Source organism: Dama dama, chromosome 19 (assembly GCF_033118175.1).
Source record: "Dama dama isolate Ldn47 chromosome 19, ASM3311817v1, whole genome shotgun sequence".
In the NCBI taxonomy this organism is placed as follows: Eukaryota; Metazoa; Chordata; class Mammalia; order Artiodactyla; family Cervidae; genus Dama; species Dama dama.
In genome coordinates, this window is record NC_083699.1 from 59824281 (window position 1) to 59836611 (window position 12331).

At 37.1% G+C, this 12331-nt stretch overlaps 1 protein-coding gene across 10 annotated transcripts in view; it reads right to left on the reverse strand.

The window, feature by feature from the left end:
* The window catches only part of GRAMD1C (GRAM domain containing 1C), a 104623-nt gene that overhangs the window by 30427 nt on the left and 61865 nt on the right, over window positions 1–12331 (reverse strand). For 8 of the 10 annotated variants that reach the window (XM_061167178.1, XM_061167177.1, XM_061167184.1 and 5 more), the window contains 2 exons: window positions 6867–6985; window positions 3553–3685 (listed from right to left, as the gene is read on the reverse strand). In XM_061167178.1, coding sequence (XP_061023161.1) covers window positions 3553–3685; window positions 6867–6985 — 252 coding nt within the window. Of the gene's footprint in view, window positions 1–3552; window positions 3686–6866; window positions 6986–7654; window positions 8939–11520; window positions 11843–12331 lie in introns of those variants that run through there. The other 2 variants (XM_061167186.1, XM_061167179.1) reach the window with 2 other exon arrangements.

A 12331-nucleotide genomic window follows, 5' to 3' on the forward strand; every position in this document is an offset into this window, starting at 1 on the left:
GTACAGAACAGACTTTTAGACTCTGTGGGAGAAGGTGAGGGTGGGATGTTCAGAGAGAACAGCATTGAAACAAGTATACTATCAAGGGTGAAACAGATCACCAGCCCAGGTTGGATGCATGAGATGGGTGCTCAGGGCTGGTGCACTGGGAAGACCCAGAGGGATGGGATGGAGAGGGTGGTGGGAGTGGGGATAGGGATGGGGAACACATGTAAATCCATGGCTGATTCATGTCAATGTATGGCAAAAACCACTACAATACTGTAAAGTAATTAGCCTCCAACAAATAAAAATAAATGGAAAAAAATAAAAATAAAAAATAAATTAAAAATAAATAAATAAAAGTTTGATCTATAGAGCCAAATGACTTGAAAAAAAAAGAAAGCAGAATAACAACCGGGACCCAGGACACAATTTATTAAAGTATCACTATCCTAAGTCAGAGGATTGACTTTTCAATCAGAGATTACTGTTAAAATCAAGACTTGATTTATTCAGGAGTTCCGCACTACAAAGCAACATGCTTATTAGCTGACCCAGGACCTCTATAGATGCTAAGTAGAGTAAGTTTCCACACAAATTTCTTGTTTTAACTAAGATTTAGTTCCTACTGTAACAAACAAGGACAGATACCTATAGGAAAAGCAACATCACTATTTTTGAATGGTTAGCATCCAGATGATTTGCACTTCTTTGTATACTTTTCTATATTTCCTAAATCTTTAAAGAGATTATTAATTTTTTAACTTATTAAAAACTTATTCTTAGGAATTTCTATTTCTTTTTGTTATTACCAACTTTGTTGGAGATTATTAATTTTACAACTTAACAAAAACTTATTCTTAGAAAATTCTATTTCTAACTTTTTGTTATTACCAACTTTGTTGGAAGTAAAAATGAAACAAAGTGACAAGATGTTTGATATCTGAGAATCTCACTGTACTTCTCCTTCTCTTGAATGTAAAAGGCAAAAAGGGACCAAACTTTTAGATTACTTATATTCCATAAGCTGAAAACATCTATCTTAAACATCAATGAATGTATAGTCAAACTTAAAACATTAAATTACTCCTCTAAATCCACTTCTTTTTCTTAGAGAAAGTATGACTTCCTTTAGGAACAAAACTAGAAGGGCCAACAGATTAACTATCTCAAGAACAGAAGACATTGTCAATGAGGCTGTAGGAAGGACTCAAGGAATAATAATATTAATAGTTCTGAGAACCCAGCCTCAAAGTCAGATTTGTATAAAGGGATAAGGGGACTGCAAGAGATCCCCTGTCCTGTTAAACCCCAAAACTCAGTGGCTTGTTCTTCTCAGTGAGAGCATACAAGGGGACTGGCATTCAGAATCATCTCCCTTACACAAGTAGTTAGTTCCTAAGTGTCTCTTGATGAATGAGTTTTACATGAAATCCACAGTACAAAATCAGACTGAGATAGATGCATGATGGTCACCTGAAACAAGCTGAAAACTTGCTGGCCTTTTACATAATCTATTTCAATGTTTCCCCAACATTTATTCACAACAGATGCTGGGAGCTCCATGAGAGAAGGTAAAAGAGGTCCATTACTGGCCACACACAGATTCATCTTCAACTATAACACGTCCCATAGTTGCTTCAGTCATGTCTGACTTTGTGACCCCATGGACTGCAGCCCGCCAGGCTCACCATCCATGGGATTCTCCAGGCAAGAATACTGGAGTGGGTTGCCATTTCCTTCTCCATTCAACTATAATAGGTTATGGTTATTAATACTTGATACATGTCAAGGACTATTCAATGTACCTTCACATATATTAATTAATTTAGTCCTTACTTAAAAATTCCTATGGGGTATTAGTGTCCTCATCTTATTGTTGAGAAAACAAAGGCATAGAGAGGTTAAGTAATTAATTTATTTAATGTCATACAGTTAGAAAGTGGCAGAGGTAGAGTTTGAAGCCAATGCTTTGATTTAAAATAAGAAATTCAGCACTGGCCCAAAATTTGCATCACCAATCAGAAGAACAAAAGCTGCACACTCTCATCACTTAGAATGTGGTTTCTAAGTGCCATCCTTCACTAAAATCTATAGCTCATTAGACAAGTAGCTGATACTAAGTCTGGGACTGAAAATATAAAAAATGCTTGGGACACATTATTGTACCAGAAAGAAAGGAAGCTGTCAAAAATTATTGATTATTTCAAAAGGACAGAGGAGCCTATTGGCAGAGGGGACAATCTGAGTATAAAAAGTAATAATAATAATGACTTTGATTGATAGAAACTCACCAAAACTTTTTTTTTAATTGATAGGCTTATAATAATACTTGAAAAAATAAACAAAGAGACTAACTAGCTAAAGTGCAATTCGCTCAGTCGTGTCCGACTCTTTGTGACCCCATGGACCCATGGAATTCTCCAGGCCAGAATACTAGAGTGGTAGCCTTTCCCTTTTCCAGGGGATCTTCCCAGCCCAGGGATCGAACCCAGGTCTCCCGCATTGCAGGTGGATTCTTTACCAGCGGAGCCACAAGTGAAGCCCAAGAATACTGGAGTGGGTAGCCTATCCCTTCTCCAGGGGATCTTCCCGACCCAGGAATCAAACCAGGGTCTCCGGCATTGCAGGCAGATTCTTTACCAACTGAGCTATCAGGGAAGCCCTAACTAGCTAAATAACTATGAAAATTAACTGGATATGTCTGATTTAGTGGGCTTCCCAGGTGGTGCTAGTGGTAAAGAACCCACCTGCCAATGCAGGAGATGTAAGAGACACGGGTTTGATCTCTTGGAAGATCCCCTGAAGGAAATGGCAACCCATTTCTTGCCTGAAGAATCCCATGGACAGAGGAGCCTGGTGGGCTACAGTCCATAGCATTGGAAAGAGTGCCCCACGACTGAAGCAACTTAGCACGTACGTCTGATTTAGCAGTCGGTTTAACAAGCATTTGTGGTTACTCAAGCATGGTGCTCAGGGTTCTCATCTCCCCTTCAAAACAGATCCTTCCATTACATACCCTATCTATTCTGAGAACAATTCTGCTATGAATTTTTCCACCTTATTTATTTTTAAAAATGTCTATCCCCTTTATAGGGGCTTTCCCAGTGGCTCAGCAGTAAAGAATCCGCCTGCAATGCAGGAGCTGCAGGAGATGTGGGTTGGATCCCTGGGTCGGGAAGATCTCCTGGAGGACAGCATGGCTGAAGAATACCCACTTCAGTATTCTTGCCTGGAGAATCCCAAGGGCAGAGGAGCCCGGCAGGCAACAGTCCATAGCGTCGCAAAGAGTCAGACACAACTGAAACGACTTGGCATGCACGCATCCTCCTTACAGACTGATGCTCAGGAAACTGCCTGGTAACTCTGCACCATATCCAGGTCTGAACAGAAACACATATTATTCCCATATAACCTCTGCTATTTAAAGGCTTAAAACTCTTGCCCGAAAAGAGCAGCCTCACATCTAAAGTGTTTAAACATTTTGTATACTGTATTTTCATTTGATCTTCCATTATGATGAAAACATGGCAATATCAGATAGATTTTAAAAGGGAATCATATACCAACCCCTTTTGGTGAATTTCCTTCAATTGACTCTGACTCTGAAACCCAACTAATTGATTCACGGGTAAAACTGATTGACTTGGATAATTTTTCATCTCTCTCCCCACAGTCATCCAGGCTGCTTCTTCCTGGACTTCTGTAAGAAACAGAACATAGCAACATAAACAAGGTTACTTCTGCACAAGTAACTGACTTGGTCTCCTCATTCAGGTCCTTTTCTATTATAGAGCATTTTGAAGACAATTTTTTTAAAGTAACAAATAAGCTTCTACCTATAACAAAGTTATATTCTTAACTCACTGATCTCACTGCTGAAAATAAAATATGCTTATGTAAGATTTTATAAACTTCAGAAACTATTTAAAAATGAACCAAGTACAACTGGCCATAACAGCAACTAATACATTGAACCCTGCTTGTTTAAGTTTTAGTTGTGAACAAAAATGAAGATGCTTCGAAAGGATGGTAAGTGTTTGAGTTGGATGCCAGATGGCACCAAAAGACAGTTTTAGATCTCATCCCCTCCCTTCAGATTCAGTTCCAACTGAGATAGCACATCTCTCTGAGAAGGGGAACCTCCTGACATCTGAGCACAGAGCCCATCCATCAGCCCATATTCTCCTCATTCCTGAGAACAAAAATTCCTAAGGTTAAAGGAGAAGCTTTTCAAATGATCATAGGGACACAGACTACAATAAATGCCTTGGGACTTGCTTTTCTTCTTTCAGGGAGTGGAAAAAAAAAAGGAAAGTGTATGAAATATAAAAGGAGCACAAAAGGATCTCATTTACAGTGCTCAACTTTATTGAGCAACTAGTATTACTAATTGATCATTACTATATTTAGATGTAAAGCTCTTCTAAAATAAAGTAGTAGCCTGACATCTGAAGCCAAGTTATCCTGAGAAAGAAACAGAAAAGCAAGAAGAGTCTATACTATTCTACTCCACTCAAGTAATACTTAGGTCTACTCCTGGCCAACAGAATGGTAGCACCTTGAGGGAACAAGAAAAACGGCTCCTGAAGACGAAACCATGAGCTGAGTGTCTGTAGCTGAGGATTTTAAGGATGGAGGTAGATTGTGGAAAAATAAAAAAAGAGGAAGGAGAGTGAAGGAAAGATTGAAAGTGAAGAGAAAAAAGATGAAAGAGCAGAGGAAATAAAGGTCTGGAAAGGTGTGAGGCAGACAGTTCTCTCAGAGGTTGGAAGAATGGGAAAAGAGTAGAAGAGCAAATGAGGATCCTGCCACATCTTCTTTTAGAAAGCACTCAGTCACCTAAGAAAAGATGGATGTTACACTGTGTTACAGTGCACAAAGCAGCAGATCAAAAATATTTACTCTTTCTGTCTTCAAAGACTAGAAACTTTTCCAGTTGGCAGGGATCTCGGAGATCACCTAGGTTAACTGCCTCCATTTACAGATCAATAAACTGAGGATCAGAAAGGCTAAGTGATTTGCCTGAGTTTGCTCAGCTACTAGGTGGTAAAGTTCAGACTAGAATCCAGATCTTCTTTACCACCATCCAAGGCTTTCTGCATTATGTCAAGTGCTTTTCTACCCAACTCCAGTACCTGAGAGAGGCTAGTAAACTTTACAAGGAGAGTAGTCCAATGGAAATTTTTAGCTTTACAGAAAACTAATACAATATACATGTGTAACCCATGTTAAAAAAAAAAAAGACTGCAAAATATTAGTGCTGAGCGGACACAATATAAATAGGATCAGTACAACTAGAAGACTATCTGTATATGTACACACATTGAGACTTCAAAAGCTTTCCATCTTAAGACTTATTTGCTATAGAATTTTTAAATAAGTAATTTACCAAATTTTTCATTAAGTTTTAATTCAAATACTATAAAATTCACCCAGTTTAAAGTGTATAATACAATTGTTTATCGCCATCACCACTTTTTAATTTTAGAACATTTTTATCACCCCAAAGGAAATCCTATACCCATTAACAGTCACTTTCATTCTTCCTCTCCCCCAGTTCCTAGCAACTACTAACCTACTCTCTATCTGCATGGATTTACTGATTCTGGACTCCACGTCATGTAGGTGGAATCATACAATATATGATCTTTTGTGACTGGCTCCTTTGACTTAGCATAATGCTTACTGCAGAATTTTCATGTATTATCCTGAGTTATTTGTATTGCTTTGATCTCAATTACCACTGGACAAAGTGCACTTTTATTTGACAGGTTAATAAAAATGTCCACTCTTCCAAGTGAATTCCCATCAGTCAAAAATAGTCTCTCTCTACTCTGAATTTTTTCCACATTACCTATTGCTCTTTTTGGCCCTTATCATTTTCAACCCTCTATTAAAAGTATTTGCATTTTCCATAGTGCTATAAGCTCTTTTCATCAATGAATTCAAATATTTATTGAGTGCCAATTACAAGTCAAGCACGACGCTAGGGTATCCTTGAAGAAAAGTCATATTACCTTTGTACCCTCAAAATATCTTCCAGATGATTTACTTTATTGTTTACATATATGTTAGGTAGTATATTAAAAAGCAGAGATGTCACTTTGCCGACAAAGATCCATATAGTCAAAGCTGTGGTTTTTCCAGTAGTCATGTATGGATGTAAGAGTTAAACCATAAAGAAGGCTGAGCACCAAAGAACTGATGCTTTTGAACTGTGGTGCTGAAGACTTTTAAGAGTCCCTTGGACAGCAAGGAGATCAAACCAGTCAATCCTAAAGGAAATATTCATTGGATATGCACTGGAATATTCCTTGAAAGGACTGATGCTAAAGCTGAGGCTCCAATGCCTTGGCCACCTGATGCGAAGAGCCAACTCATTAGAAAAGACCCTGATGCTGGAAAAGATTGGAGGCAGGAGGCGAAGGGGATGACAGAGGATGAGATGGTTGGATGACATCACTGACTCTATGGACTTGAGTTTGAGCAAACTCTGAGAGATAGTGAAGGACAGGGAAGCCTGGCATGCTGTAGTCTATGGGGTCACAAAGAGTCGGACACGACTGAGCGGCTGAACAACAAATGAGCTAAGTACTTAGTAGGTACTTCTCCATATCCTTAATAAAAAGGTTTACTAACCCCATGCTTTATGCAAATTCTAGGTGACAGTTAAAAACCTAGCATTACATCATCTGATCTGTATTTGCTTATCAATTAATGAACTATTATTCATTGTCCTCATCTTTCACTCATTCCACTACAGAGAAGCAAGAGGCAAATTTTACCCAAGGTGAAACAGAAAGCCTGAATTAATAGTCTAAAATACTTCTGCTTTGACTAAAGATTGATAAATCTTGACATTTCAGAACATTTTCTGGTACCTTGGCTGCACAGTATCCTCAATCGACAGGGATAAGTTCTCCATCTCTTCAGCATTTAAGCCTACCTCAGTGCCATAGTTCTCTTGGAGCAGCTGCCAGAATTCCTGTCTGGTCAAGCTCTAGAATGACACAAAGATTAGCCTAACCATTGGGAATATAACAAATTATAAAACAGTAATTCAAAACATGAATTCTGATGTCAAAATGACCAGCTGTGCAGATACTAATGTATGGTTTTGGAGTTTTTTGACCTTCTAGATGTCAGTTTTCTACATCCATAAAAAGTAAGCTAACAGAACGTATCTGACAGAGTTGATACTGGAAATAGGTAGATGATTTTTAAATGTGTACTATAATAACTACTGTGAAAGGGAGGCAAGATATTTAAAATCCTCTTTTTATAAAATAATTTGTTCATAGTTTCTGGCAATTACTAATCTGTGATTTAAATTTTGCAATCCAACCAGTGTACCAGGGTGGTGGTTCACCATTCAGAATTCCAATCAATTCAGAATCCCCTCCCCTTAATTTATAATGTATCTGAATATTTTAACTATATGCGAAACTTCATATATAAGTACATTTTAAATTATATTTTCCTAAAATGCAAAATGCAAAAGTCTGGAATTTAGAATATTTCCTTCTTTATTTAAAGTTTTTTTTTTAATGTTGACCATTTTTATAGTCTTTATTGAATTTGTTACAATAGTGCTTCTGTTTTATGCTTTGGTTTTTTGGCTGTGAGGCATGTAGGATCTTAGCTTTCCGACTAGGGATTAAACCCATACCTGCTATACTAGAAGGCGAAGTCTAATCAATGGACCACCAGGGAAGTCTTTATTTTTATTTATTTTCCATAAAGTTCAACTTGTTCTTTCTTGGTAAGTATCATTGGTTGTTGTTCAGTCATTCATTCATGTCTGACTCTCTGCAAGTCCATGTACCGCAGCATGCCAGGCTTTCCTGTCCTTAACCATCTCCCAGAGTTTGCTCAAACTCATGTCCATTGAGTCAGTGATGCTATCCAAACATCTCATCCTGTTATTCCCTTCTTCTCCTGCCTTGAATCTTTTCCAGCATCAGGGTCTTTTCCAATGAGTTGGCTCTTCTCATCAGGTGGTCAAAGTATTGGAGTTTCAGCTTCAAGGTACCATCAGTCCTTCCAAGAATATTCAGGGTTGATTTCCTTTAGGATGGACTGGTTTGATCTCCCTGCAGTCCAAGGGACTCTCAAGAGTCTTCTCCAACACCACAGTTCAAAAGCATCAATTCTTCAGTGCTCAGCCTTTTTTATGGTCCAACTCTCACATCCATACACGACTACTGGAAAAACCATAGCTTTGACTAGACAGACCTTTGTCAGCAAAGTGACCTCTCCTTTAATACACTGTCTAGGTTCATCATAGCTTTTCTTCTAAGGAGCAAATGTCTTTAATTTCATGGCTGCAGTCACCATCCAAAGTGATTTTGGAGCCCAAGAAAATAAAGTCTGTCACTGTCTCCCCACCTATTTGCTATGAAGTAATGAGACTGGATGGCATGATCGTTTTTTGAATGTTGAGTTTTAAGCCAGCTTTTCACTCTCATCTTTCACCTTCATCATGAGGCTCTTTAGTTCTTTGCTTTCTGCCACTAGGATGGTGTCATCTGTGTATCTGAGGTTATTGATATTTCTCCTGGCAACCTTAATTCGAGCCTGTACTTCATCCAGTCCAACATTTTGCATGATGTACTCTGCATATAAGTTAAATAAGGAGGGTGACAATATACAGCCTTGCCATACTCCTTTCCCAATTTGGAACCAGTCCATTGTTTCATGTCTGGTTCTAACTGTTGCTTCTTGACCTGCATACAGGTTTCTTAGGAGGCAAGTAAGGTGATCTCTTTAAGAATTTTCCACAGTTTGTTGTGATCCACACATCGGTCTTTAGCACAAAGAAGCAGATGTTTTTCTGGAATTCCCTTGCTTTTTCTATGATCCAACAGATGCTGGCAATTGATCTCTGGTTCCTCTGCCTTTTCTAAATCCAGCTTGCACATCTGGAAGTTCTCGGTTCACATATTGTTGAAGCCTAGGTTGAAAGATTTTGAACATTACCTTGCTAGTATGTGAAATGAAATTGTGTGGTAATTTGAAATTCTTTGGCATTGCCTTTCTTTGGGATTGGAATGAAAACTGATCTTTCCCAGTCCTGTGGCCACTGCTGAGTTTTCCTAAGTTGCTGGCATATTGAGTGCAGCACTTTCACAACATCACCTTTTAGGATTTGAAATAGCTCAGCTGGAATTCCATCACCTCCACCAGCTTTGTTCTTAGTAATGCTTCCTAAGGCCCATTTGACTTCACACTCTAGGATGTCTGGTTCTAGTGAGTGACCACACCATCATGGTTATATGGGTCATTAAGACCTTTTTCATGTATTCTTGTCACCTCTTCTTAATATCTTCTGTTTCTGTTAAGTCCATCAGGGTTAAATAATCTAATATAAAAAACTCACGTATTACAAAGGAAAACAAAAATAGTAACAATATGAAAATCAATGGTCTGATTTTTAGAAACATTATAGATGGTTAATTACATAATTAAGCAAGGTAGAGGGAGGCAGCATTACATGAAGCAATTGCTGGCAAGATTCTTTACTTCTCTCATTCATTCAACAGATATTTATTTAGAACCTACCAAATGTATAGGACAACCCAGGTGGCTAAATGGTAAAGAATCTGCCCACAATGTGGGAGATGCAGGTTTGATCCCTGGGTTGGGGAAGATCCTCTGGAGAAGGAAATGACAACCCACTCCAGTAATCTTGCCTGAAAAATTCCATGAAGAGAGGAGCCTGGTGGTCTACAGTCCATGGGGTCACAAAAGAGTCAGACACAAGTTAGCGACTAAAGCACACCAAATGTATATTACTGCACTAGATACTAAAAAGGATAAAAATGATATCCTACTTGTTCTCTAACAACGTATTATAATATAGTTGAAAAAACATGGGAAACTTTTATGTAAAAGTTAAATAGGACAAACTATAACACTATTACGTACTAAAGAACTGGTGGAATCAACATGATATAGAAGTATAAAGGAAAGAAACATTAGTGTGGTTTAGGATGATCGGAAAAGGCTTCACATTATAGAAGGGTCTTCAGCTGAGCTGAAGGAATGCAACAAATAGAGGAAATGGAGAAATTTAAAAATTGGGGAGCAGAAGTCTACATAAAAATATAGAATAAATACATGAAAAACACAAGCAATATTTGTTCTGGAGTCAGTAAACACTGTATCAAACTACTTGGAGTAAAAATTTTAAGTGAGGAAGTAGCAGGGATAAAGATAGAGACTTTACAGGGCCAAAACATACAGATATCTTGAATTCCTCCCAGCTAGTCCCGACAACAAATATCACATTTCCTTTTTTTATTTTCTCTCTGTTTATCCTCTCTGTCTAGTAGCTTTGGTATCTTTGTTACATTACACTAGATGAGCTTCATCATTTCATGGAAACTCAAAGACATTAAGAACAAAATTTCTGCACTTTAGACTCCTAGTTCCCAGATGACTAGCATTTCATAAGAGTAGCTGTTGAAACTTCAGATATCATTATCAGTATTTCAAAAAGTCAAAAATATCCAAACAGTTACCTACAATAAAGTTATTCAAGCTGGGTAAAATGTCAGGTTACTTTGTTTGGGGCTGAATTCTATTAACCTAGAGTGGTTATCTCAGGCTGATAAGAAACTCTCATTGGAAATAATGAATGTCTAATAAACAGTAAACAACAAGGTTCTAACATTTTTTTATTTTATATACACTACTTATTTAGTGGATAAAAAGTCTTTTGAAGCATAGTGTCCATAGAATAAAAATAACAAGGATCACTAGTGGTAGAGAAAGTTAAGAAACAACTGTGCTTGATCCTAAAGGTACCCCAACCTGTCTGACTCCCACTCCAGAAGAACCATTTGTGAATAGCTTCTTTTTTTTTTTTACAATAGCAGTTAGCTAATACTGATAATTAGCTCTGATAATTATAACTGATATGTTCCAAATATGTTGTCTTTGAAACACTATCAGTGTCATAAATGCATGGTTAACTTTATAAAGAGAAACAAGCAATATTTCAATATACTTATGGAAGATTAAGCTTTTATAAAAACTCTTCAGAAATAATAGGTATCAAAATATTCCAAAAACAAACTAAAACAAGTACATAAACAATTAGCTATACACTCTGACAGCTTCCTAAAACTGAAAGAAATGAAACTTATGAGTAAAATAGTAACAATAAAAATACAATTTTATTTGACTACATATATAAATGTTTTAAATACATTATTAAATACTATCAGGAAGTTAATAGAGTAACTTCAATATATTTTAATCTATTAATTCAATACAAATATATAAGGTTAAGAGAAAACAAAAGAGAACTCATTTAATTTGCCACTCACTTAATTTGCTAATTTGTTAAAAATGACTTTTTCTACAAAGTTGGCACAAAGTCACAAAAATGATTATTTACAGCCATGTTGAATAGTCAAACACCAAAACATATACCCAGACTGATATTCATAAATCTTTCAATAATCAGCAGCAGAACCTGGGTTAAGTAAACTTAAAGAAAATTTCAATCAACAAAGGTTGACCACCTACCTGGGAACAATGGGGAGGAAGGCTCCCCCTTCAGCCTGCTGAACTCTTGAACAAAATAAAGACGAATCAAGCAGTAATCAGATAAGGCTCAAAAGTCAGATCAATTTCTAGCCCTGAAAGCTTTGTATTCTAAGTACACTGCAAGGTTTCTCTACAGTAGAGTTCCAAACATTTAATGACAACTATGTAAAATCACTACTTTAATCCTCTAGTTTTGTTATGAATTTTCCTTATAAAAGACAAGCTCTACTATAAGCACATTATTTGTCACTTCCTGGTTTGTAGCACCAGCACTCTTTTCTAGGCTACCAGTCAGAATGCAGAATTGGAAGTCATACCTCACTCTACAGGTTCCTAAGCCACTCCTACTAGAAGAGGATAGGTAAACAAGGTTTTATTAAAGGGACAGTTTCCAATTTCTTCTGTTCTACACATCGATTAGAAACAATAAAATGCAAAGGAAAACATCTTGCTTATGTTCTATTATGTAAAATGCCTATTGTAATAATATCTTAGTATTTTTGTTAAAGTTAAATATTCAATATACTAAGGGTTAAATTCTCTTCTCCATGCTGATGCCTCCTGTTCAATCCTGACAATGTCATCACTTCTTCGTATACCACTTCTTCACTGCTAAGTCACATCCCCATGAGACTCCTGCATTAACCCTTTACAACTATCAAGGATTTCACTTCTTCAGTATTATAAATGGAATGTCAGGAACAAGCTTTTCAGGTGGAGCAATTCCAAGAAGCAGCACATTTCCATCACTCAGACATTTACATCTTGATTACTCAATAATTCTTTCCTT